This window comes from Arvicanthis niloticus, chromosome 28 (genome assembly GCF_011762505.2).
Source record: "Arvicanthis niloticus isolate mArvNil1 chromosome 28, mArvNil1.pat.X, whole genome shotgun sequence".
In the NCBI taxonomy this organism is placed as follows: domain Eukaryota; kingdom Metazoa; phylum Chordata; class Mammalia; order Rodentia; family Muridae; genus Arvicanthis; species Arvicanthis niloticus.
In genome coordinates this window covers 10,092,528-10,119,034 of record NC_133436.1, presented here as the reverse complement: position 1 = coordinate 10,119,034, position 26,507 = coordinate 10,092,528, and the positions used below count along the sequence as shown (strand labels likewise).

General features: G+C 45.9%; 1 protein-coding gene across 1 annotated transcript in view; it reads left to right on the top strand.

Annotated features, from left to right (window-relative positions):
* The window catches only part of Snx9 (sorting nexin 9), a 76,998-nt gene that overhangs the window by 27,802 nt on the left and 22,689 nt on the right, over positions 1-26,507 (top strand). Inside the window, exons 2-7 of the mRNA XM_076926703.1 lie at positions 6,871-6,957; positions 9,356-9,430; positions 11,030-11,155; positions 18,310-18,478; positions 21,354-21,504; positions 23,534-23,618. Of these exons, the coding sequence (XP_076782818.1) occupies positions 6,871-6,957; positions 9,356-9,430; positions 11,030-11,155; positions 18,310-18,478; positions 21,354-21,504; positions 23,534-23,618 (693 nt within the window). The remainder of the gene's footprint in view (positions 1-6,870; positions 6,958-9,355; positions 9,431-11,029; positions 11,156-18,309; positions 18,479-21,353; positions 21,505-23,533; positions 23,619-26,507) is intronic.

Genomic DNA, 26,507 nt, shown 5'->3' with positions numbered 1-26,507 from the left:
GATAAGAGTGGCCTGAGATTAAGAAAGAAACCAGTGAGCTCATTTTGCAGCTCAGCCTAGTGTGCCCAAAGCCCTAGTGCAGAAACGTGCAGTGCACCAAATCTATAGGTGAAATAGAAAACAGCAGAATCAGAAATCTTAGGTCAGCCTTGACTGCATAGAGAGATTGAGCCAGCCTGGACTACATGAGATGCGGTGTGTGTGTGTTTCTGCTAATCCTTTGTGTACTTTTAATGATTGTGGTTAGGTGTAGTGAAGTGCATGTGCATAAATGTGTCAAGTGTATAATACTTTAAATCTTGTCTTCCAACCATCAGATGCTGTGGATGCAGTTCAGTTGGTAGCAGGCTCAGTTGGCAAGTATGAAGCCCTGAGTCTGATCCCATATCTGCTATGCCAGCACTCAAGAGATAGAGACAAAAGGAATAGAAGTTTAGGGTCATCCTCAACCTCACAGAGAATGTGAGACCAGCCTGGGTTATATGCGACCCTGTCTCAAAAACAAAACCTCACTTATTAGTGCCTGTGCCCTTTGGGTAGGAAAGTGGATTGTTTAAACTTTTTGTGTAACTTTATTATGCTACCTTGTTTAATTCAGAAAACTCGGTCTCGAAAATCCACCAAAAAAAAAAAAAAAAAGTACTGAAAATGAGAGTTGCAGGGACAGTTTAACCACTCAATAATTTTATCCTTCCAAGGAGCTTTGTATTTAAGTAAGGGGAGGTCTGTGCTTTTATTAGCAGGAAGCGTCCTCTCTCACACAGTGTCAGTCTTCAGTCTGGTTTTGAATGTCTTAGATAGATCCAGACAGTGCTTTAAATTTCTAACCTTACATTTAGTGGTTCTTTTTAATATATGTTGTTACTCTTTGAGAATATTGTGTGTGTGTGACACACACACACACACACACACGTAGGTACATACGTGATTATATTCACCCTACTCCCGTTTCAAGTCCCCAGCTTCCACCATGTTTCTGTCCCAGTTTCATCTCCTCTTCTTACTACTTCTTCCTCCTTCTTCCTTTTCTTCCTCCCCCTGTTTTATAATTTACTGAATGCAGTTAGTATGTCTATATTCATGGGTGTAGGCCATGCACTGGAGCATGGGCAACCTACCAGGGACCACGCCCCATAAGAAGATGGACTCTCCCTCCTCTAGGAGCTATCAATTGTGAGCAGGTCCTTAGCTTGTGGGCCCCTCCCCCCACCTCCATGCTGCAGTGTTGAGCTGCCACAGGGAGCTCGTGGATGCCTTGTTGACTGGCTTCATCTACAGAAAGCCATGGCTGCTGTGGGCTCATGGGCGCATTGGCCCCTTTCATGTCCAGAAGTTTCCCCCTAATCTTTCCCAGTCTCTGTCTCCTACAGTCTTTTTTTTTCCTTCTTCTGTGTTATTCTCTGAGCCTTGAGGGGAAAGGAGTGATGAGGCCTGATGATTGCATTAATTTGTGGATGTAAATATTTAGGTGACTTGATGCTATGTCCATTTAGCAAAATAATGATAGTAGGTTCACTCCTCCCCAGGGCCAGTGAGCTCCTCAGCCATGAGGCCGTGGTTAGATTTATAGTATCAGACGTGAGTTTCCTCCTGTGGAGTGGGCCTTGAATCAGTCAGGAAAAGTGTGTCCCATATGGGATAATGCTCCCCTTCCCAAACAGTACAGCATATTGCTGTTGCCTTGGTTGCCCACCAGCAACTGTTACTGAAGACACTACAGGACTTAGGAAACAGGACTTAGAGAAATCCAGTTGGTACTGGCCTGGAAACCTCCTCCCTGTTGACTTCATAGTATCAGAAGGTGCTGTACATGTTGCTGGGAGAGAAAAGACATCACAAAGACCCTGTGAGCTACAGTTACACCTGGCCTGACAAGATCTGCTCATTGGGTCATAGTGACATGAATGTAATGGGTGTAGCCAACACTTTCTAATGTTTCTCAGCTGTAATCCGTTTTTTAACTAGGAAATTTCTTAATGTCATTCTTATATATTTTCTTTTTTGTTGTTAAAATTTTAATTTAGAATTCTTTGACCAGGGATGTAGCTACACATTAAAATTAAAACAAGAAAAAATATATTGAGAAACTTCTGTTCTTATCCACATATTTTTCTTTTCTGGCTTTCTAGGTAATCAGTTTAAAATTCATTTCTTGTTATTTAATGCTTTGTTACAGAAATATTGGCAAATATAAATATTAGCCTGCCTGTAAGAAGATAGCATGCTGCTTGCCCTGGCTTGCACTGTGCTTTCCTTGCTTGACTGTTCTGTTGTGCCGATCTAGTCATGAGGGTCTTTTCCTGTATTGCTACACCATGTACTATGGTGTTATTGATTGTCTTACTCACTGTTCGATTGCTGTGAAGAGATATCATGACCAAAGCAACTTATAGAAAGCGTGTAACTGGGGGCTTGCTTGCAGTTTCAGAGAGTTAGTCCACTATCATCATGGCTATAGAATGGCAGCAGGCAGATAGGCAGGCATGGCACTGGAGCAGTAGCTGGAAGTCTATATCTGACCCACAGGCAGGAGGCAGAATGAGAGACAGCCCTAGCCTACCATGGCTTTTGAAACCTCAAAGCCCAGCCCTAGTGACACACCTCCTCCAACAAGGCCACACCTCCTAATCCTTCCTAAATAGTTCCACCAGCTAGGAAGCAAACATTCAAATATATGAGCCTGTGCGACCCATCCTCATCCAGACCAGCACACCTGCTGTCTCTGTAACAAATACCTGAAATATTTGACATAGAAAAGTCTTACCTTGATTCACATCGGGAGGTCCTGGGCCGAAGCTGGTTCTGTTCCTTTTAGGCTTGGGGAAGGCAGCACTTCACAGTAGGAATGTATGCTGAGGTGGAGCCACTCACCACATGGGCTGCAAACAGAAGAGGAGAAGGAGGCCGGGTCTTGGAGTCTTTTTCAAAGATGCATCCTCAGTGACCTGCCTCCTACCAGAGCCTGTTCTCAGAGCTCTGCTTCCTTCTAGACTCTGACATGCACCTTTAGTAAAGCCATGTTTAGAACCCAAACCACAACACAGAGTAAGTGAATATTTAAAACCATGTTAGTGTAGCATTCCTTATATGCTAGATTAGCAGAAATATAAAAGTTGAGTTTTTTTTTCTGTTTGTGAAGATGGGGAGAACAATTACACACACACACACACACACACACACACACACACACACCTCTATATCTGTTACTGGTAGATATTTAAAGGATGAGATAAAAGAAAATCACAAAATCAATGTCTTGTGTTTGGAAATTGAGCGATACTTTATGTGTTCAGTTGCTGTTTGTGTTTTTCTTCAGCCATGTGCTTTTCTGCCCGTTTTCCTGTTAGGCTACTATTTCTTGATTTATATAAACTCTTTCTATAGTAGAATAATTTCTGATATGAATTACAGGTGTTTCTAATTTTGATTATTGATTGATTGTTGATTTGGGAAGGTACATGTGCCCTGGCATGTGTGTGGAGGTCAAAGGACACTGAGTGAGTCCCTCCCTCCGCCTGCCGTGTGAGTTCCAAGGATCTTCCTCAGTCCTCAGCCTTGCTGTCAGGTGCCTTTAGCGCTGGAGCTCTCAGCAGCCCTGCAGAGTTTCTTAGAGCTTGCTTTGTAGTAAGATCTCTAGTAGCTCTAGTCGCTCTCTCCTCTCCTCCCGACCCCTACCCTCTTGCTCCCCTACCCCCCATATGTGTGTGGGAATAAGGATCAATCTAGGGCCTTAAGTGTTCTTTACCAATGAGACATGTAGTGATTTTTTTTTTTTTTTTTTTTTTTTTTTTTTTTTTTTTGTTTTTCGAGACAGGGTTTCTCTGTATAGTCCCTGGCTGTCCTGGAACTCACTCTGTAGACCAGGCTGGCCTCGAACTCAGAAATCCGCCTGCCTCTGCTTCCCAAGTGCTGGGATTAAAGGCATGCGCCACCACCGCCCGGCTCATGTAGTGATTTTTATAGTCACTTGTGTTCAGAAGGGAACATAAGAAGGTGATGTGGAGCAGACATGAACAGTGTGGGTAAAGCAGGAGAGTTGATGTTCTCTTCTCACAGAAGAGGTGTGCACTCAGCAGCAGGTGTGTTGTGTACTCGCTGTCATGGGATCTGGGACGTTGGAGAGCTCTGACTGTCACTGTGCTTTCCTAGTATCTAGACTGATGCCCACCAGCCATTTACCTCACATCTGCTTTGTGAAATTTCTCTTGAGGGGATTGATTGAATATATATTGTAAAGTTATCAGCTCAGGAACTTTGTGGAAACTTAGTTCCAGAATGTGAATAACATTGGAAGAGGTGGTGCAGGAAAAATCCAATTCTTTTCTTTCAAAGGCCACTTAGAAAATACACTAGTAGACACTGGAGCTGAGGCCATGTGTTTAGGAAGTAGACAGTAGACACTGGAGCTGAGGCCGTGTGTATAGGAAGCAGACAGTAGACACTGGAGCTGAGGCCGTGTGTATAGGAAGCAGACAGTAGACACTGGAGCTGAGGCCGTGTGTATAGGAAGCAGACAGTAGACACTGGAGCTGAGGCCGTGTGTATAGGAAGCAGACAGTAGACACTGGAGCTGAGGCCGTGTGTATAGGAAGCAGACAGTAGACACTGGAGCTGAGGCCTTGTGTATAGGAAGCAGACAGTAGACACTGGCGCTGAGGCCGTGTGTATAGGAAGCAGACAGTAGACATGAGCTGAGGCCTTGTGTATAGGAAGCAGACAGTAGACACTGGAGCTGAGGCCTTGTATATAGGAAGCAGACAGTAGACATGAGCTGAGGCAGCATGTGTGTCTTTTTAGATCTTGTCATTGATGACTGAGAGGAAGGCAGGGTGACAAGGAGAGAAGATGTAGAAACAGGCAGGAGCCAAGTTCTAGCAGAGGGAGGAGAAGCTTAGTGGGTGGTGAGCCAGCCCAGTGCTGAGGGTTCCCTTGCACACAGCTTATCCTCTAGGCTTAATGGCCAGTGTGGTTTGTTTTTGCTTTTGTTTTTTTTTTCCTGACAGTTCATGCTTATTTGAAAATGTGCTGTTGAAATTCTTTTGTTCTCATAAATTGCTCTCCATTCTGTTTTCTAAGAAACATCGCTAGTTTTTCAAACGTGTTTTAAACATGCCCACGCTGCCTTCGGTTTTCCTGTGAGTGTTCGTTCTTTTGTGCTGCTGTAATGGAATGCTGGAGGGCAGGCAACTTACAAAGAATGTTATTTATTTCACCAGCATTATGGACACAGGGAAGTCAGCCCTGCTTCTGTGCATCAGGTGGAGGGGAAGACACTGGGTTCTCATGCGGCAGAAAAGCTGGAGAGAACAAGCCCTCTCTGAGAAGCCTATTTTGTAGCAGTCCACTCTCAGAGCTGGCAGTGGTTCCCATAGGGTCCTGCTCCCTACACGTGACCCGGGGAAGACGGTTGAACGTGAGCTTTGAGGGGCACACACGCTCTAACCATCCCGTGTGACAGTTCACTAATGTCTAGAGTGAAGGAGTTCCCACCCTCACTTTGTGTGTCACTGTCTCACGTTCTGGTTCACAGAATTACACCTAGTAATTGGGCTTCTGGATTCTGTATCTGGGGACCAAGTAGATTTAGCTGAACTGAAACTGCAGCAGGCATCGTGAGGAGCAGCAACAAAGCAGCAGGTTGCTCTCCGGCCTGGAGGTGGGCCAGCACACTGGGCTCCACTCCAGAGGAAGCTCACTTCCTTCCGCAGGGCGCTCTCACATTTATCTCCTCCTGCCCTCGTGGCAGAGGACAGAGGTTGATGTGACATGCTTCCAAAAACTATCCCACACCGTGACAAGCAGAATTCTATCTACTGTGCAGCTGTGTGAGGACAGTACCTCCACGTGGTGTCTTTGTCTTTTGTCCTGGTCTGTGTAGACTGGCAGTGTTTGTCCCCTTGCCTGTCTGTCTCTCAGCCCCTTCCTTGCTCCCAGGGGACAGCGAATGGGATTTCTTGACTGACAGACTACATTGCCATGTGTTTCTTTCCAGTATTTTTTAGGAAAAATTTCAAATATTCAAATATGGGGAAAATTGAAACAATTTCCCATTGAACTTAGGAAGCACCAGTTAAATTCTGTAACAGCTTTAAATACCTGGTTTATGGTTTGCGCACCAATAGTTTATATTATCTTTTATGTATTTCACGATAGTGGGGTCCCTGTCTCATATCACTGCTTCTGAGCCTTCCAGCTCTGTTAAAATAGTTGGGATTGAAGCAGCTCTGAACGAACAGTGGTGAGTTCAGGTTGGTCCGTGCTGGGTGGTGGGTGTTCGCTGAGGATCGATTGAGTGCACTGCACTGTCCTGCGTCCTAGCCGCATGCTAAACAAGTAGGCTATCCACTTTGAAAGTTCGAAAATGACAGCTGTTTGGGTAACCTGCTAGTCTCCTCAGCCTGTGTAGCTCTTGGTCCAGTGGAAACTGTGGAAGACTGTCAGTGTCAACTGTGTGAGGCTCAGAAGTCATCCCAGGGGCTGGCTCCTGGGCTGAAGAGCGATCACAGGAGTCTTTGTCGTGTGTTAAGCTAGCATAGAGTGCCTGTGTGCAATGCCTCCATTCCTGAGTGGACCATTACCAATGCCTGCATCTGCTTCTGACCACACGAAGGGCAGGGCTTTTTTTCTTCTTAGCGAAGCAGGTGTGTTTGGAATTGTGTTTTAGGACCAACCTCTCTAAATGCAGTATGTGCAGGGGCCGTGGCCACTGGGGTCCGAAGGAGATAGGTGTCCTGAGCTGTCTCCTATTTTCCTGGTCAGCCACAGGCACTGTCAGGGTCACACAGTTGTGCTCACAGACAAGCTTAAGTTGTTTAGATGTGTGTTAGACGTACATTTGTAACGTCCTCTTTTCCTGCCCATGTCCTGCAGGCTCGGGTCATGTATGACTTTGCTGCTGAACCTGGAAACAATGAGCTGACAGTTAATGAAGGCGAGATCATCACAGTTACAAACCTGGTAAGAGCTGACAGCTGCGGATGTCCTTTACGCGGTGCCTTCCTCTTCCTAAGTTCATCAGCTCATGTCAGTGCTTCAGCTGTTGCTTATGAAATGCTGATGCTACAAGAAGCTGTTACATGCGCACCAGAGTTCAGTCCCTGCGCATGGCTCAGTGAAAGACTGAATTTGTTGCACCTCTTTTTTTGCTGGATTTCTCTAACATTTGTAACCTGCCGAGCATCCTGTCATGGTTCTTAGTTTACTGGTTGCTCTCTCTGTAGTAGGCTTACCAGACAGCAGTGTGTTAGCTTAGCTCCCAGCAGGGCCGCATCATTGTGTGCCACACTTCTCCGTCTTCGTAAGCCATCTTTGCACTGTGTGTGCACACATACAGGCATTCATCTTCTCGTACACGTGAGCAGCTCTGCCACACAGCTCTCCCTTCCCTTCCCTTCCCTTCCCTTCCCTTCCCTTCCCTTCCCTTCCCATCCCATCCCATCCCATCCCATCCCATCCCATCCCATGAGCACTTGCATGGTGCTTGAGTTCAGGCTCTTTCTGTTGGGATTTAGCACATGTCTTTTTATAGAATACAGTACTTACAGCCCATTGAGTTTCTTTTGTGACCTTTGTTGCTCAGAAGTAAACAATACCATTGTAAAATCAACTCAGGCTGAGATCTGTTATCTCTGTGGTAGTCACCGCGCTGTTTATTTCTCTTTATGTGCAACTTTATTGTAATCATCCTTAAAGTCTTTAGCAGTATTATGAGATGAAAGCTGTTTGAAATAAAGTTCTGAGGAAAATTATCTCAATTACTCTTATTTTATTCAGAAGGGAGAAGAGCAGGTGGAAGGGAGAATTAGTCTCTGTAGTTACAAAATGAGTAGAACTTTCAGCCACTGCTGCTCCCCAAAACACCACTGACTACAGACCCCACAGCCCTCTCCCCGTGCTCCCTGGGCATGTCCTCCCTATTTCCTATCACAGCTCCTGGTTCCACACTAGCAGCTGGGTCTCTTGCCCTAGGCTCCCTGTCTGTGAGGTTTGTCCACAGTGTTCTTGAATATCCGTCCCATCATGGTGCAGTGACTGTATCTGAGGCAGGAAACTGCTTGGTTACCAGGGCCTCTCTGATTACCTCTCACCGGCTACTTGTAAGCCCCTCTTTTGGCTTATGATAGTGATTCTTGTAGCATTACTTTTTGGCCCTATATGCTAAATTCATAGTATTTGCACTGACCAGGCTGCTCAAGCTCACATGGCCTACCCAGGCTGTGTCTCAGTGCCAGTGGAGGTCATAAGAGAGCATCAGCTCCCCTGGAGCATGATTGAGGACCACCCGTGTGGTTACTCCATAAGAGTAGTGCATGCTTTCAACCACCGAGCCAGCTCTCCAGCCCCTAGTTTTGTATTTCTAACAAGTAGAAATAGGTTTGGTTTTCAGACAGAATGACAACACATTCCAGCCATTTCATAAAATTAGTAATTTCCTAATATTATCAAATATTCTATTAGCGTAATTGCTAATGTTTTTAAGTTGAAAATCCCCTAAAATATTGTCCTGACATAGTATTGACTACACTCAACCTTGTAACAAATTGTTACACATTTTCCATAGCCACCCTTTTTATCATTTCATATTTTCTAGTATTTTTCTCTGGAATTATTTCACATTTCCTAGTTGTATTTTCTGGGATAACTTGTTATAGATAATATACTCAAGAGTGGGATGATAGCTCCATTGGTAAAACACTTGCCTTATAACATAGGGACCTGGGTTCAATCCCAGAAGCACATGACAAAGCCTCTTGGTGGCCATCATGGGTGTGGGTGGAGCCAGGTGGGTTCCCAGGCCTCTCTGACCAGCCACCCTGCCCCATTTGGTGAGCTCCAGGCTAGAGAGAGAGAGAGTCCAACAGAAAGTGGGTCCCATGAGATGGCTCAGTGAATAAAGGTGCAGGCACCAATGCCACCAAGCCGGATGGCCTGGGCTGATGACCATGCACTCACGTGAAGAAAGAACCTACCTCCTGAGTTGTCCTCTGACCTACACACAGGCCATGGCACTCTTGTGCACACACGTACACATACATACAATAAACGAGTACATTTTTTAAAAGGGGGACAGTACCCAAGGAAGAATGCCTGAGGTTGGCCACATGTGTAGGTGCACATACGTGCACAAAGGAAATAAGCATTTAATCACTTCTTGGAGCTCAGTTTGTCTTGTTAGAACGCATTATATTCTGTTCTAAACAAGATTTAAAACTGTAAAATTTCCAACAGTATTACCTCTGTAGTCATAAAAAGCTTTATGTTTCTCATGTAAAAAATTATACATTTGTAACAATTCTCAATGCGGAATTTCTACAGCAAGTCCTAACCGTACCTTCTATCTTTATCTTTTCTATAGAATGTTGGTGGAGGATGGCTGGAAGGCAAGAACAACAAAGGAGAGCAGGGACTTGTTCCTACGGACTACGTGGAAGTAAGCACTACCCAGTGAGCCTCCCTACACATCTCTATCCGTTGTTGAGTTAAAAGGCTGCCGGGAAGTCTTAAAAGTAAAATTTCATTGGGAGTGGTGTAGTAGGTACTAATTAAATAAACATAGAAAACACATTGACGTATAAATAAGGAAAGAGATTACCTATGGGCCTCAGCTATACAGAAATGTTTAGGGTAACTTCCTTCCAAGGATTGCTGCCTACAGCTCTGAGGTGGATTAATTCGCAGAATTTCAGTGGTTTCTTTAAAGCGGCAGGCTTTGCACTTCCTTCTGCTGCCTTCATAGACACAAGAATGTCTTCAATGGGACACGGAGCTATGGTAAAGGGTAGCACCCCAAAATCCCTCAGGTCACCCTGCCTGAGACACAGCCACTCAGCAGCAAAACTGTCTTCAGAGCCTGCTGCCTGGCACCCCCTGCTGGTTGCCTGTAGGTCTCCAGCCTGAGCACTTGCCTCTCTTGGGTGACAGACACTCAGTTACCTCTGGAAGACCCTGACAGGAAGCTTCCCTGGGCCCTATCAGCAAAGCAAGGAGGAGTCTTGTGTTCTCGTTTCGGTTAAAAGTGAGGGGTAAAAAGTCTTAAAGTCTCTGGGAAGTTAGGGTTTTTTCTCCTTCCAGAAGTGTGTGTCCACATACACATACCATAGTTGTGTCCATACAGTGCCAAGAGTATAGGCCCCTGAGCAGTTTGAAAGTCTGAGCTTCTCAGATCCTGCTCTGGTTCTGTGCACTGCGCATCTGAGATCCTGAAATGGTCACGGCCAAGAGAAATCTTAAGGATTTGGGTTGGTGCTGTTACTCATTCTGTTTATACAAGTGTTGGCTTCTAAAGAGGTGTAGTTTCAGCTCCTTAGATTTATTCATCTTTCAAGACCGTGAGTTCCCTTTACTAGAAACAGACTGACCCAGCAGGCTAACATTAGAACATGGTTGGACTGACAGGACCATTCACCAACAGGATATGATGGATGTCTGTGAACTAAGATAAGCCATGGTCTGAACTATAAAACACACAATGTGTCTAAAAGAAGAGGGCCAGGTATGCAGCTCAGTGCCACACTGTTTGTCCTGGGTTTGATTCCCAGCGCAACAGCCCAACACACACACACACACACACACACACACACACACACAGAGAGAGAGAGAGAGAGAGAGAGAGAGAGAGAGAGAGAGAGAGAGACTATGAGTATGTGTATGTAGGTTTGTAGTGTGTGTGTTCACACGTGTCTGTAGGTAGGTGGGTAGATTGACCAATCACAGAGTACTTCTCAGACTAGACTGAAATTCAACTCTAAATAAGCAAGAGAAGGATTGCTGGAAAATACCAAGATACTTGGAAATTAAGCAATCTAAGTTACACACAAGTCAAAGAAAAAACTCTCAAGAAAAATATTAGGTGTTTAATGTAAATATAAATGAAAATTACCACAATTGTAGAGTGCAGCCAAACCAGTCCTTAGAGGGAGACCTGCAGCCGTGCGAGCAGAGTCCCTCTCCAGGTAGCTTGTGTGTTACCCCCCATAAGCTCTCACTGAGATGGAATCATGAAAGGATGACACTTCTTTCCAATGCTCAGATTTTACCGAATGATGGAAAAGATCCGTTTTCTTGTGGAAATTCGGTGGCCGACCAAGCTTTCCTAGATTCCCTGTCAGCCAGCACGGCTCAAGCCAACTCATCCTCTGCCAACAGCAGTAACCAGGTACGCCTCACCTCCCGCTGGGTCCGGCGGGCTTTCCTGAGAGCAAAGCCCAAGGGGAGCAAGTGGTACAGCATTGCTGTTGCTCCCTGGAAGTAGCTGGGAAGGGTGTGTGTGGTGTGTGGGGGGCTAGGGGTGTGGCATGAGGAGGTATGTGTGGTATGTGGGGGTGTGGCATGAGGAGGTGTGTGGTATGTGGGGGGTGTGGCACGAGGAGGTATGTGTGGTGTGTGGGGGTGTGGCACGAGGGGGTGTGGCGCTTCTGCTGAGTATTAACAAATCTCACTTGAAACATCTGCTAAAGACTGTTTGCAAAACAGGACTTTGTCATGGGTCCTCCTGTTATAGCAGGTGTCCCTCTATTGCCCCTAGAAACAATACAGGTAAATGTGGCACAGCCAGGCACTGGGCACTCACACTCTTTGTCAGTGCTCTAAGTAGGCCTAGTTTGAGCTCGTGTTTTAAAGAGTATACATTTTTAAACATGGCTTGGTAATGCATGCCTTAATCCCAGGATCTCTGTGAGTCCAGGCCAGCCTGAACCACATAGTTAGACTCTGTCTCAAACAATGAAACAAAATAAGAGAGAAAATGTCCATATTATGTATTTTATATTTCTACCAGAGACCCATCTGTAGACTTGAGATTAAGCTCTGGAAATAACAGAATAGGAAGATGTAAGTTTCTGTCATGTTTTGAGTTGAAATGGTTGTTTTCACATGAGAGGACTTTGTGTCCTCTGGCCCTTTTGAGAGAAACAGTTGAATCTCCATCACTTATTGTAGTCAGAATGTCCCTCACAGGAGGGACAGTGACAACATATTACTTGGTTCCTCAGTCACCTTCTGGTCTAGTAGGCACAGAGCTACTAAGTGTTCACTCAGTGAGAGATGTCTGATGCTTTCTCAGTCACGTGGCTGAGGTGAAGAGGAAGAACAGCCCACCTTCCCTAAACAGCCTTCTTGTTGTGAGCAAGAAACACTAACTTTCCACTCATTTTTGAGTCTTACTCTGGAACTTTCCAGTTACCTAGTCCTGCACTCTCCCTCCATGGCTTCTTTCTTTCCTAGCAGGAACCTGTCTGTCAGGCTGCAGCTGTCTGCTCAGCCCCCAGGAGAGGCCGAAGGGCAGCAGGAGCAGTGGAGACCGGGAGTGTCTCCTTGTGTGTACTGAGGTGGAGCCTTGAATGCAGCCTCCCCTCCCAGATAGTAATGTACACTGTGGTTAGCCCGAGGCTAGGGAGCATTCCTGTGGACTTACCAAACTAGTCATCTGTACTGACTGCTGACCTTGGAGTGTTTTCTGAATGGAAACCGTAGGCCACCGGAGCTGGAGCCCACTCCTGGCATTTTATACTTTAGTGTTTCCTTTGCTAGTTTGGATAAAATGCCATGTAGAAAATCACCTCAGTGAGATTCTCACTAATTCTCAGTCATAGTCCACTTATGGGGCACGAAAAGTCCTGATGGCCAAAGCCCTTCTTCCTTCATGTCTCTCCTAAAGTTGTGGCTCTTGTGTCTGTACGAGAGACAGCGCCCTAAACGTGTCTGCTCACCTAGAACTCAGGGAAGAGTCAGACCTCGGCATATCTCCCAGCAGGCCCCTGTCCTGCGGGCACACACTCGGTATCAGATGCAGGAGCTTCTTACTGGTCTGGGTGCCCCAACGATGTAAACAGGGAGCAAAATACAGCAACATAGGAACACTATAAAATAAACTGAGAGCTCATCGCCGTGAGGCCAGTAGTCGCCATTACATTGTAGTCCCGGCATGAACACGGAAAGTAGGGCCTGCATTGGCTCAGATCAGACGTGCATTGCAGATGAAGTGCAGTGTTTCATGTTACATTACATTAAATGCGCAGTACCTGGTCAGTCCCCTGTTTGCACCACTGATACCTGGGCGAGCTGGGCAGTATTCCCCCTCTGTTAGATTGTATGTTCTCCTTCTGTCCAGAAGTAACCTGCGAATGAACTGGACACTGCTCGCTGTTCTGACAGCTTGCCTTGTTGCTGTCGTGCCTCAGCCACGGCTGGCTTTCTTGCTGTGCTTGCTGGCCTGCCTTTCTTCTGTGCAGTCAGTCCTCTTGATGTCACCCACTGGAGCTAGCTAGCTGACCCGATCCAGTTTTTAGAGCGCAGGATAAATACATGACTAGTGCTCTTTAATTGCTAGTTTTCAAACTTAAGTTCTATAGCTGCTTCAAATAGTAGCTAATGGGTTTTCTTCTTTCTCCACTTTTGCATAGTGGGTTGCATAGGGCCTGTGGATTCATACAGGCTGCTTGCACTTAGCCTCCTGGAGCGCGGCTGTCTTCTTTGTGTTTATTGTCTCCGTTGGGAACTCAGTCAGCTTGTCTCCTCTCCATCGATTAGCTGTGACTGCTCCCTTCTTCTGATTGGCTCAGCTTCAATTGACTGATTTGTCCTTTTGATATGGGTCATATCTCCCTGCTTTTTCATTCCTTGTAGCAACACTGTGATTTTACTCTGTGGTGCTGAGTATTTTGTACCCTCATTAGTATTTTGAACCATGTGATAAAGAAAAGTTATTTTAAAATGCCCATCTCCCTTTAGTTTTAAGCTTTTCTGAGTGTGACAGAGGAATATTTCACATGGGAAACTTGCCCTGCTACTGGATGAACCCTTGCTCGTGCACTGTGCACTCTGAGGCTCTCTGCTGTGGAAGATTGTGCTCCGAGCCTCCTCTCGTGATTCGTTCTCTGACTTGTAGAGATTCCTCAAACGGTGACTTTATTAGGTGTCAACTTGAGACCTTTGGCTCCTCTGCAGACCTTGAGAGCTTCCTGGGTACTGCCCTTGCTCACTCTTTCACTACCCTCCCCATGCCCAGGCTCCACCTCCACAAGTCACAGAGCACTGGCTCTGCCAGGTCTCTCTTGGCAGGGAATGGGGCATTTGTAGATCTCACCTTCCCATAACTCAGGATCAGTCCTTCTGCCCAGTGATTTTAAAACAGTCCATATATGTCGTCAGTTTTTAGCGTGGGTGAGAATGTAGACTGGGTCTCATTAGTCTTTCTTGATTATCTTTTCTGTGCCTTGACTTCCAAATTTTCCTTTTGTTTGCATCTATGAAACGAGAATGGTGAGATTCATATCCCAGGAGTTGAACCTCACACCACAGAAGTGTTACTAGTGTTCATTCCACACTAAGCCGTGTGGACCTAGGACTCGGGCTCCAGAGTTGCCAGGGATTGAGTCAGCAATCACATTCCAGCAAGAGCACACACCAGACGACGTGTACTTTTGCTTCTCAGTTCCCAGAGTGGCTGGTCTCTTCTGTCCCTCACTTGTGGCTCTCTCTCTCTGTGTTGAAGTAACAGAGCAGCTTGGAGCATCCTGGTTGGACTCTTCCACAGTCGGTGCTTTTGAAAGGAAAGGTTTAAAATTCTAATGTTTGGAAATCTTGGCTGTGTGTTTGCCTTGCTAGCTATGGCATGCATGTGTTTGCCCCACGCCAGTGCAGCTTGCAGTTAGTGTTAGTGCTTCAGTTGTGATTCCAAGCACAGGCTTGGGGAGATGCAACATGCTACCACACAGTTGGATTTCTGCCAGTGTCCTTTGCGAGTAGGTGGCATGCTAGGCTTTTTTGGTGAATCTGACTGTGCGGTGAATTTGCTGGTTTTGATTAAAAGCTTTGCTGTGTATTGTCCCCTGCTCACTGAATACCTTTTTATTTTAAGGTGGACATTTGGGCTCAGGTTGGTTGTGCTGAAAGACTCAGCCAGTCACCCCCTTCTTCTTCTTCTCCTTCTCCTTCTTCTTCCATAAATAAGGTAAATTTGAGACATGCATAACTGCATAAAGAAATAAGCATTTACCAGCCAACCCTGAGAGGTACGCTTTTCATGTGCGGTAACATAGAGAAGCTCTTCCTGGGTCTGGTCAGGCAGATGTGATGCTAAGGAGGTAGGGCCTGCCAGCTGTCGGCTGGCACTTGCACTGAGACCTGATTGGTGGAGTGAGATCTAGTGAAGGGTTTGGCTCTGAGTGACTATAGATCAAGCAGATCCTGGTACCAGGAAGGGAAGGCAGGAAGTGCTGCTCAGTGGGTATGGCTGGGGAGGGAAGGGGAAGGGGAAGGGGAAGGGGAAGGAAAGGCTAGGGAAATGGAGGCCTCAGCTAAGAAACAGAGTGGGTTCCCACATGGCTGAGTCTGTGGTTTCAAGACAAAGGGGTTGTTGGATTGAGAGCAAAGAACCTGATGGCCAAAGGGTCTTTAAAGCAGATCTTGGCAGCCCAGCTTATTACATTGGGATTAGATTGTGAAAACACTATGCCTTTGGCATTTAGAGCCTAAGAGGCGTTTCTACCACAGCCTGAGCACTGGGTGCTGCCACTGAGCTTCCCCGTGAGGTGAGGGAGGCACTCCCGCCCTCTTCCTGTCCTGAAGGAAGCAGACCCTCAGGAAGCAGGAAATAGCCTAAATGCCTAGTTTCGTCTCCTTACTTAAAACAGTGGTGTGACCTGGCATTTAAACTGTTTGGAATTCTCTCCGTGACCTCCTGCACTAAGGAGGAGGTGTACCTCTCAGTGAACTGCTGGTTTCATTATTTTGGGACAGGGTCTCATGTGGAGCCAGGCAGCCTCTAGAACTTGCTAAGTAGCAGGCTGGTGTCAGACCCTTCGGCGTTCTGTCCCATCAAGTGCCGATTCTCTGTACTTTAGGTGAACCCCACATGTACAGACAACTCGACTGAACCCTTACTTTGTCAGCACTGTGTGCACTTACCTGTTCATACTTTTAACAAACGCCCTGAGGAAGGTAGTGTTACAGATCCCATTTTTAAGACATAGTAACTAAGAAGGGCAAATTGCTCATATGCAAGTAGCTGTCAGTAGCAACGCTGGGATCCAGGCCTGGGTCAACAAAAGGGGCTGCGTTCTCAGTCAGTACCAATGTGACACATCCTTGACCCTGTGGTTATAAAACAGTTCAACATCCACCGAGTTGGCCAGTGTGCTGGCCTTTTCACACAGCTGTAAAGTTGAACACGGGTTGCTCAGGTTTGGGTCAGTGGGGACTGTGTGTGAGTGTCCACATATGGTAATAGTGAGGCTGGACATTCCCATTGGTGATAGCACCACTGACAGATATACACAACAGAATACACTGCTTGTACAAGCATATGTACGTGTGTGACGTGACATGTGGTGACACTGGTGCAAACACACCTACTTGACCTGCTTGCTGCCCACCATGTAAAAGTGTGCATTCAGTTATGCATGGGCGGGCACAATGGTAAACAACTGTTTTGCTGGGGTTTTGTTCAGTACCCTTCATAGCCCATTGCTTTAGTCTACTTCTACTTCTTGAAAAAGAAGTGTACTGTAAAACCCTCTGCTGTCACCCCAGCAGTGGCATCAGACATGCCGTGTGCACTGCATTGTGTAATCAAATCATTTTCTCTCTACCTGATTTAATCTTGTGTTGTTCCTTGTGGTCCTAAGCCCTAGGCCATAGCATATATTTATCCACTATAGCCTAGGTTTGTTTAAGCATGTTCTGATACTTACACCACCTAGAGATGTACTTCTCAGAAACTAGCCTATGAGACACCATGTGTCTGCCTCTGTCATGAGTACGGCTCCTGTGGTTATAGACGTATGAGTGTGCAGTGGGCATACCTGCCACTGCTACCTGAGTGGCCATTGCAAGTTCATTCTCGGGTCCTTCTGCTGTGACAGTCTGATACAAGGCTATTTTCCTCAGATACTTGGCTAATGCTGTAAGTTCTTTCAGTAGATGGCTTGAAATAACTGTTCTGTTAAACAAGATATTATACAGGCAATAGCTTCCTGTTAGTCAGCCATATATTCTCCATCCATATCCACTGGCTGTCTAACAGGAATATATAGCTATATATGAATATATGTATAGCTATATATGAATATATATATATGAATATATATATATTCATATTCCTCTGTGTCTTAGGAGGCCTTGATATAGTTTAGATAACAAAGTTTCAGACAGGCAGATATGTAGAGAGAATCTCTTATAATTATCATCTGTTAATAAAGAAAGCTTATGGCCATATGCTGAGGGAGGAGGCTGGACTGAAGGAGCGGTGACTAACCAGGAGGTAGATAAATTCAGGTTAGAATCAAGGAGAGCATCACCTGGGAATGCTGAGGAAAAGGATGTAAAGTGTAGTAGAGGAACTCGGGATAGAATAAGGAGAGATTTGAGTAGCAGCTCTGAGGAGGAGACAGAAATACAGCAGCAGGTAAGTGAACTCAGGGTAGAATAAAGGGGAGACGTTGAGGAAGACACCGAGGAAAAAGCTGAACCTGGGAGACTCACCCCAGGAACGCTGAGACCAAGAGAGGAAAGCAGCCACGCAGCTGGGCCCAGGTAGAGAAGGTAGAGAGAGAAGTTAAAGCAAGTCCGAGAACAAGCAAAGCTCGTGGCCCAGGCATCTGTTAATACATGATTAGTCTCGGGGTTGGCATTCCAGGAGCAAGGCTGAAAAGACAAACTTGATTTATCCTTTATACAGACATGTTGACTATATTGTTCCTGGGTGCTGAGCTGTGCTTCAGTTTCGTTAGGGTAGAGGTAGCTAAAGCGCTCAGGCGGCATCCGTGAGTTACAGAACAGGAGTGCTTGCCACACAGCCAGGTAGATGTTCTAAAGTCGCAGGCTCTTCAGCTCCTCTGCCGTTTACTCCACGTGATTTTTTCCTCTTACTGTATTACTTTTTGTAAATGGGAATTAAGATCTACTCAGAAGTCCCTACTTCAGAGCAGTTAGGTCAGTGGTAAGGGCCTCTGCAGTAGCATGCAGAGTTAGGTCAGTGGTAAGGGCCTCTGCAGTAGCATGCAGAGTTAGGTCAGTGGTAAGGGCCTCTGCAGTAGCATGCAGAGTTAGGTCAGTGGTAAGGGCCTCTGCAGTAGCATGCAGAGTGGCATTCCAGGTGGTACAGGAAGCTGTGCTCATCAGTGGAGACAGCCAGTGCTCGAATCATGGGCTCTTGTGTTTTCCCTTGGGTTAGGGCATGGAGACTTCAGTCCGTGTCCAGAGACTGTACCAGCACTTGTGTTACTCTCAGTTCTCCTGTCAGCCCATAGCTGAAGGAGTCACGGTCTCTAGAAGTCAAAAAACTCCTTCTCCTTTTCCCCTCCCACACAGGTTGCTGGTGGCAATGACCCCTGGTCAGCCTGGAATGCCCCCAAACCTGGGAACTGGGACAGCTCCGATGCCTGGGGCACTAGGACAGATGGGACTGGTGCCCAGAGGAACAGCAGTGCCAACAACTGGGACACAGGCTTCGGCCACCCGCAGGCCTACCAAGGACCAGGTGAGGGGACCCTTCTGCCTGAGTGACAGGCAGGAGAAGTGGGCTGATGTTGCTTTCCTCTGAGTCAGCACAGCACAGTGACTCTACAGTCTCATTCAGTACTGACACCATCTCTGAGTCAGCACAGCACAGTGACTCTACAGTCTCGTTCAGTACTGACACCATCTCCTTGGAACAGTGGTACCTCCCAGGAAACTCAGGAACTCACTTCACTTCCTGATGCCACTTTATACTAAGAGTAAATCAAAGACTACAACAAGCATTCAGATGAGGAGGTACATGGTGAGGTGTGGCGCTTCCAGGCCCTCTCCTGCCATACCTGGTGGTGTTCCAGGCTGACCAGGGGTCATTACCACCACCTGCATCTGCACATGCTCACCAACAGAGGCACTGTTAGAACCCTGCGGCCCAGAGAGTTTTCTGGAGCTTGATCCCCATGATGTGGTTGACTGCTTACTACATCTCCAGCCCTTCTCCAGTTCACAGAGGATGAGATGGGGATGAAGACTCTCGGGTTTCAGTCCTGCGTGGCTTGGTTTTTTTGTTTTTTGTTTTTTTTCCTAGTGGTGACCTTCAATCTTGAAGTCTTCTCTGGAATGGAAGACACTTCTGTCATTAAGGAAATACCAACCAGGAGGCCTGGGTCAGGAGGCTCTGTGTACAACTCCTGACTACCAGTTTAAAGCACAGGAGAGATTTACTGAAGGAGAAGCAGTTCAGTGATTTAGAAGGCTGTCTGTAACCCCAAAACGGTGGCCAGGCATGAAGAGATGGTTCAGTGGTTAAAAGCACTTGTTCAGTTCCAAGGGATACAGTGCCCTCTGCTGCATGATCACTGCGTGCACGTGGTACACAGAAACACAAAAGTAAACTTTAATAAGAAGAGTTGGATGGCCTTGTTGAAGAACAGTATCCAAGGTGCCCCCATTCTCCATGTACTTAGGCACCAGCAATACACAAGTGTGCACACTCATATACATAATACAGATCCCACCCTGTCCCCCAAAAAGGATGTTTGTGTCAGTGCTGGAGCTCAGAAGGTCCAGGTTTGCTGTTCTCAGTGTCTCTGACTTTCCCCTTCTGAGCATGCACGTCTCCACCGTGTGACAGCCTGACAGCCGAGGATGCTCGCTGCCCTTCCCCATGTCTGTCTCTGTGTTAGGCGCTTGCTTTTTAGAGATGTTATCCTTTCCCCCTAAGGTCTTTGAAGTAAGATGATTTTCATTTGTTTGTTTCTTATTTGTAAGTTTGTAAGATTAAATTTGTTTCTGTCAAGGCTTCTCTTGGGTACCAGGCCACACTGCTGTAGTCTGCATTAATTAGAAGTTACTCAGAGAAGAAAAAACAGTGCTTTAATTTTTTTCAATATTTAATGCCAGGTGTGGTAGTGCACACCTTTAATCCCAGATTTTGGAAGGCAGAGCCAAGTGGATATCTGTTAGTTGAGGCCATTTTGGTCTACAAAAGTGAGTTACATGACAGCCAGAACTACACACACACACACACACACACACACACACACACACACTTTAAGCTTATACAGTATGATATTTTGACTTGTATAAGACAGTGATTACTGCAATTTGAAATTAACATAGCCATCACCTCACACATAATGTGTGTGTGCATACGTGTGTGTGTGTGTGTGTGTGTGTGTGTGTGTGTGTGTGTATATGCTTTCTGAGAGCATCTAAAATCTCTTGGCAAACTTCCAGTATATAACACTAACAATTACTCCAAGCTGTGCATAAGAGCTCATAACTTGTTCCTGAAAGTTGCACTGTTTACCCTCCCATCCACATCCCTGCATCCCCTCCCCACCCCATCCACATCCCTGCATCCCCTCCCCACCCCATCCACATCCCTGCATCCCCTCCCCACCCCATCCACATCCCTGCATCCCTTCCCCACCCCATCTACATCCCTGCTGTATCCTAGGCCATGGTTGCCCATAGAGAATGAAACTACAGGAAGGAAACCCTGAGTAAGAAGGCCCATGGTTCTTGATTTTTTTCACTATTGAATTGTTGGGGGTAGCTTGCATTTAGGAGAGTGTATCTACTTTTGGGTTATGTATGAATGTTTTACCTGCATGCATGTCTTTACACTGTGAGTGTGCAATGCTCTGAGAGGCCAGGAGAGGGCATTGGATTCTCTGTGGCCGAGTTACGACTGCTATTAACCACTGTTTGTATGCTGAGAGCAGCCAGTGCTATAACTGCTAAGCTGTCTCTCCATCCCCTCACTAGTGATCTATGAGTTCCCTGTATATTTGGAAATACTCACCCTTTATCACATATCAAGTACTCTCGTCTATCCATAGTGCCTGATCACCAGTCGATTGCTGCTTCCTGTGCTGTGCAGAGGCCTGTTGGTTGATGTGGCCTATCTGTTACTTTTGCTTTAGTTCCCCGACTCTGGTGGGTGACACCTAAGCATAGTGCCGAGGACATGTCAGCGGATTTTTCTCCATTGTCCTCTGGGAGTTTTATGGTTTGGGATCTTAATGTTTAAGTAACTGATTTTCTATTGACTTTTATATATGATGTAAGCCTGATTTTATTATTGTGGCTAGATATAGCTTTCCCAATGCCACTGACTGAAGATACTGTCTATTGTGTCGCCTGAGGCACTTGTCAAGATTTTGTTACCCTGACTGCTTATTTAACCTGTTTCTGATGTGTCTTTTGCATTCAGAAAAAAGGGCAGAATTCAGAGGTCAAGACTTAAGGCTGACTGCAAAGCCTGTGCTCTTCAGATCTACATGACGTCCATGCTGTGCTCTGCTCCCATCTCCCGTGCTAGCTAGTGCGAGCAGTCGCACTTAGAGTTAGGCTTCCCACTTCAGTTTTGTTCTTGTTTTCCCTCCCTGTAGCAACTGGTGATGATGATGAATGGGACGAAGACTGGGACGACCCCAAGTCCTCCTCACCTTACTTTAAGGACTCAGAACCAGCTGAAGCAGGGGGCATCCAGCGGGGAAACAGTCGTGCAGGAGCCTCTTCCATGAAGCTGCCCCTCAACAAGTGAGTGTAAAGGGAGCCAAGGATGCAGATAAGCGTGCATGTGTGTGTGAGCACTCGTGCGCACACACACATTCACACTCTCTGTCCCTCTGTCTCTGTATCTCTTTCTGTAATATAAGAGAAGTTTGACTCTTTTCTACTCTACTACCAGTAATCTACTAAATTTAGGGTCTTGTTTGGCCTTTAATCTTAGATTAGAAGCCAATTTCATTAGTTTTGCAGGGTTAATAAGTGTTTATTTAGTTAAAGTGTTCAAGCCAAGCACGGCCGCACACACTTGCAATGCCAACAGTCCTCAGCTGTATGTAGCAAGTTTGAGGCTAGCTTGGGCCTCCAAAAAGCCTTTCAAAATACTTTTTATTGCTTTACTTAGAAAAGTGCCACGATATATCAATATCTCATCAATAAAAATAATTGTTACTAAGAAATATTTTTAGCTATGGAAAGCTAAAAAATAACAGCTCTCTCAATGTGTTTAGCTGTTTTATTAATCACTTCCTATGTGCCAGGAATGGTGCAGAGTGGTTCGTGGGCACCCTCAGACCCCTTGGGAGAATAAGACAGTCCTGTTTACTGCAGGGCAAGCTGGAACCTAGGGCGGATACAGTGCTCACATTAGTACTGATGGTTTCTGAGCCAGTCAGGGTCCAGGCTCTCAGGACCCAGAGCACAGGGTCCCAGACTCTGTGGAATGAGTTTCTAGTGTGTATTTTTACTTACTTAAAGTTCTCTTAGTTGAAGGAAAGTGCTTTTGTGGAACTTGGAGATTCACTGCTTGTGGATATGAACACACTGCTGAGGGATTTGGAGGCTGGGGAAAGGGCATAAGGAGTGATGTAAGTTCTCCCAGCAGTCAGTCTAAGGAAGTGTATCCTAAACTGTCAATACTTTGTCCCTGTGTCTAGGTCTACACTTCACACTGGATTCAGACAATGTTAATTTGTGTCTGACTTGTTTTTCTGGAAAGCCTTGTGTTTAGCATATCTCTAGAGATTAGGATCAAGGTCTTGAGGCCTACAAGGTCTCCATAGTCTGTTTACATAACACGGGCTAAATGAGCCCGCAGACCACACCCTCATGCCTCCCCAGTTTCTTCCTTTAGGGTGTCTGTGCTCAGTTGTGTGCATAATAACTGTAGTCATGGCCACGCACGGCCCATCATTAGACTCGGGAAGGTTGGCTGTGATGGGCTTTGCTCTCAGCTGTTCTTCCAGCCCAAGTGTAAACTGTTTAGAGCCCTCTTAGCTTTGTCTCTGGGTCCTCTGAAAAGTAGAGACCAAAACAAAAGAGCCAGCTCAGGAGCCCCTGCCCCTCCCTCTGCTCCCCACTTTGCTCCCTGAGTTTGTTCTGAGTTTGATAACCTGTTTCAACCCAGATTCCTCATCTCTGAAGCAAAAAGGTTGGGTTTAGTTAGAGATTCTTTTTGCTCTAAAATGTCATTGCCGTTTGAAAGCAAATTAGCACAGGCTCATTTGAACTTGTGTCTCCAAGACTTCTGTCTCTTTGGGGAAAGAACTTAAAGCCTTATGTAGTATTTTGAAGTACTCAACAATTTATTTTGTGTGTTAGCTATAAACATAAGCCTTGTGCCAGAAGGGGAAACTGGAAATTAAAGTATTCTGGAGCGTTGTGAGAACTCATCTTGATAATGCTCAAAAATTCATATATTACTGTTCAGTTAATAATAGTTATTGTGCTCAGGTGTGAAGGTGTTAGCAAGTGGCCATTGTTGTAAGTAGCCGACTCAAATTGCCATGCTGCATCTTGGGGGATAGAGGACTTCTTCATGTCTGCCCTTCACTCTGTCATTAGTTAAGCAGGTAGAGCACCTGTGGGCAGCACACCTGCTGAACCATAGGCTCAAGCTTTACCGAGTGGCTGACTGGCCAGCAGGCCGTCTGATTACTTTGGTTTCACCTTTCCATCTGAAAGACAGAACAGGGTTAAAACTGGCGTGTTAAGGTCACATGGTGAGAATTGAATTTTAATGAAGACGAACAAAGACTCACAAGACTTTCTTCATGAACAGATTCCCTGGGTTTGCAAAACCTGGCATGGAGCAGTACTTGTTGGCAAAGCAGCTAGCAAAACCCAAAGAGAAAATCCCCATCATTGTAAGTTTGTTCATTCCTGTCTGTTTCCTTTATCTCTAATTAAAGTTTCTAAGAGTGTTAGTCTTTTCGGAAGTGTTTTGAAGCACACTTGTACTTTCCCAGATGGTTGGTAATGTGTTCTTAGGACCACTAAAGATAATCAGCATAAATCGGTAATTGTTGCTGCTTCTCAGTTTCCCTGTTTCTGTCTTTCAACTATTAATGTTGAACCATCACATGTACATTTCAGTACATTTTCTTTTCCAAAATGTCAGAGACTCTAAGACTAACGGCACATTTTATGTTCTGTTTCCATGCCAGCCTTATTTATTCAGCCAATAGGCTCGGCTCAGATATTTAGGTTTCTACCCTGATGAAAGTGGAAGCACATAATTAGAACACAGTGCTTTTCCAGTGTGCTGGGAATAGAGTTTCTCCAGTAAAGCAGTTGTCGGCCCCAGATAAGGTGCTAGCGAGTAAAGCTGGGAGTTAATGGCACCATTAACAAGTTAATCTGCCTTGGTAAGATGATTGTTATATAATACGGCAGAGGCTCTGTGGTTTCATCCAATACTTGGATGGTTAATATGTTTTTTTTTTAAATCTAGGCAATACCTAGTGAATTCCCACGTGAAATTCTGGGGTGGGGGGAGCTGTGACTATTTTGCAACCTTGTTGACTTAACTGTAGCTGAAGGAAGCCTTGGATGTAATATCACCATGGTTGCAGATGAGCAGAAGGAACCACCAGCCTTCTACTGTAATCCCTGGCCTCAGGGATGCATGATAAAATACCAGGGATAATAATGGATCCTTTAATTACTTTCTCTCATCTGTAAAAAGTTTCAGATTCTAGGAATCTCCAAATAGAAGTGCAACATCCAAAGCCCCTTGTACCATTTGTCCCTCCAAAGCATATCTGTGATGACTATCTTCTGAATAGTTGAGAAGATTTGAATTTTTATCCCCTTCTCATTAAATCTAAAGCTCTATGGGACTAAGGGTGGAGGCCTGTCCCTCACTTTTAGTGTGGAATTTGTCACAGGCGTGACTATGATAGAACAGAACAGACCGCTGGCCATGAGTTATGGGAGTGGTAGACTCATGAACCTGTGGGCAGGCCACTGGTGCAGCCTCCCACATAGCAAAAGAATGAGGAAAGCCATTGAGTCTTCAGGAGGTGGGGAGAAGAAACAGAAACCCAGTTCGTGCTTAGGCCGGAAACTAGCATTGCTCACTGATAGCAAAAGGTCTGGTAACTTTGGGGACCCAGGCAGTTGCCCTTTGTCCTCTTCACAGAGGATTGCTGCTAAGACAGGCCCTCGGGTGCTGTACTGAAGAAGCCCAGTAGAGCTTCTTGGACCTAGCCCCGAGGCAGCTTAATTGTGTATTCTTAGAGACCTCCTTGGTGCCATATTAATCATCTGCAGTCATCAGCCACCTCCTGACTTAGTGATGCTGTCCCGCATTTTCCACCTCCACACAAAATGAGAGCTGGCATTCCTCCTGCCCCTGGCGTGTGCTGGCCTTGTTTGCTGAGGAATTCTCAGCTTGCACAGGTCCCTCCTCAGCCCCATCTGCTCCTCTTCCCTGTGTTCTCTTTACTTCTCACCATACTTTCCCTCACTGCAAGATTAAAACCTGTTGTAGAGATAGCCATGGTGGCGCTGGCCATGGTGGTGCTTGCCTGCAATCTCGGCTCTCAGGAAGCAGAGGCACAAGGACCACACAAGTTTAAGGCCTGTGTAGTGAGCTCTGGGCTAGCAAGGACGGCATAGTTGACTGTTGAGATGATGAGAGAAGTAGATGCCCTGCCTATGAGTGTGAGTCTCTTTGCTAGACACACGGTTGCATTTGGAGACAATATGTTAGTTCTTTACCTTATTCCCAAATTACAAAGTTCACTTTATTTTTCTGTTCTAGTCCAGGAAGACAAGGTGTTCTTAAGGCAGTAAGGACTTATGCTGTTTGTTTTGTTTGATTAGTTTTGAGAGGTTTTTGCTTTTATTTTTGTTTTGAGACAGGGTCTCAGTGTAGCTGAGATAGTGCCTTGAGCTCAGCCTCCTCTTTTCATTTTCCATGTTCTAGTATTACAGGCATGGACCATCATATCCATCTCTCTTTATATGTTCTTTGTAAGATCCACTGCCTTTAATCTGGAGCTTACAGATCTGTAACCCTTTCTGTCCATTTGGGAATTGATGGACCAGAACCAACTCAAAACTCTGCAGGCAGGATTGCTGTGAGCCCAGGTGTTAGCCTTGGGATCCGTGGATCTCCATAGCCTCTCTAACCTTGGTTGCAATTTTAAACAGGATGAAAGCAACTGGATTTGGGCTAACAGAGAGCTCAAGACTAACATGCTAGTTCTCTATACCCTGTGTGGAGCTCAGATAATATCCCCTTCCTCACCCCACCACAGGCAAACCACTGGGAATAGTACAAGTTTGAGAAACCTCTCCAGACCTTTTGAACCTGTGCCTCTGTCATAGGTGGACAAAGTACAGGGCCCTGGGGGTAGGGAGAGACTGGCAAGCATTGCCTAGGAGCCCTGGAGTCCCAGCTCCCTGCTTGGAGACAGCAGGCAAGCTGGTTTCTACACTAGCACAAGAGTCCCAGGGGAAAGTAGTTAGCCTGGGCCTTGCTTCCCTTTTTTGAATTTTATTTTATCTGTTGTTTTGTTTTGTTTGTGACAGGGCTACTGTGTAGCTCTCTAACTCAATGATCCCTGTTCCTCCGCCTCCCAAGTGCTGAGATTGCAGCTGTGTACCACAACACCCATCTCTGGGTCTTGACTTTGAGGAGCAGAACACCCTAACACACACCATGGCTGAAATAATGGCTGTCAGGCTGTGGCCAATTTCAAGTTGCTCCAAGCATCATATAGAGACCAGTTACTTATTTGAAAACT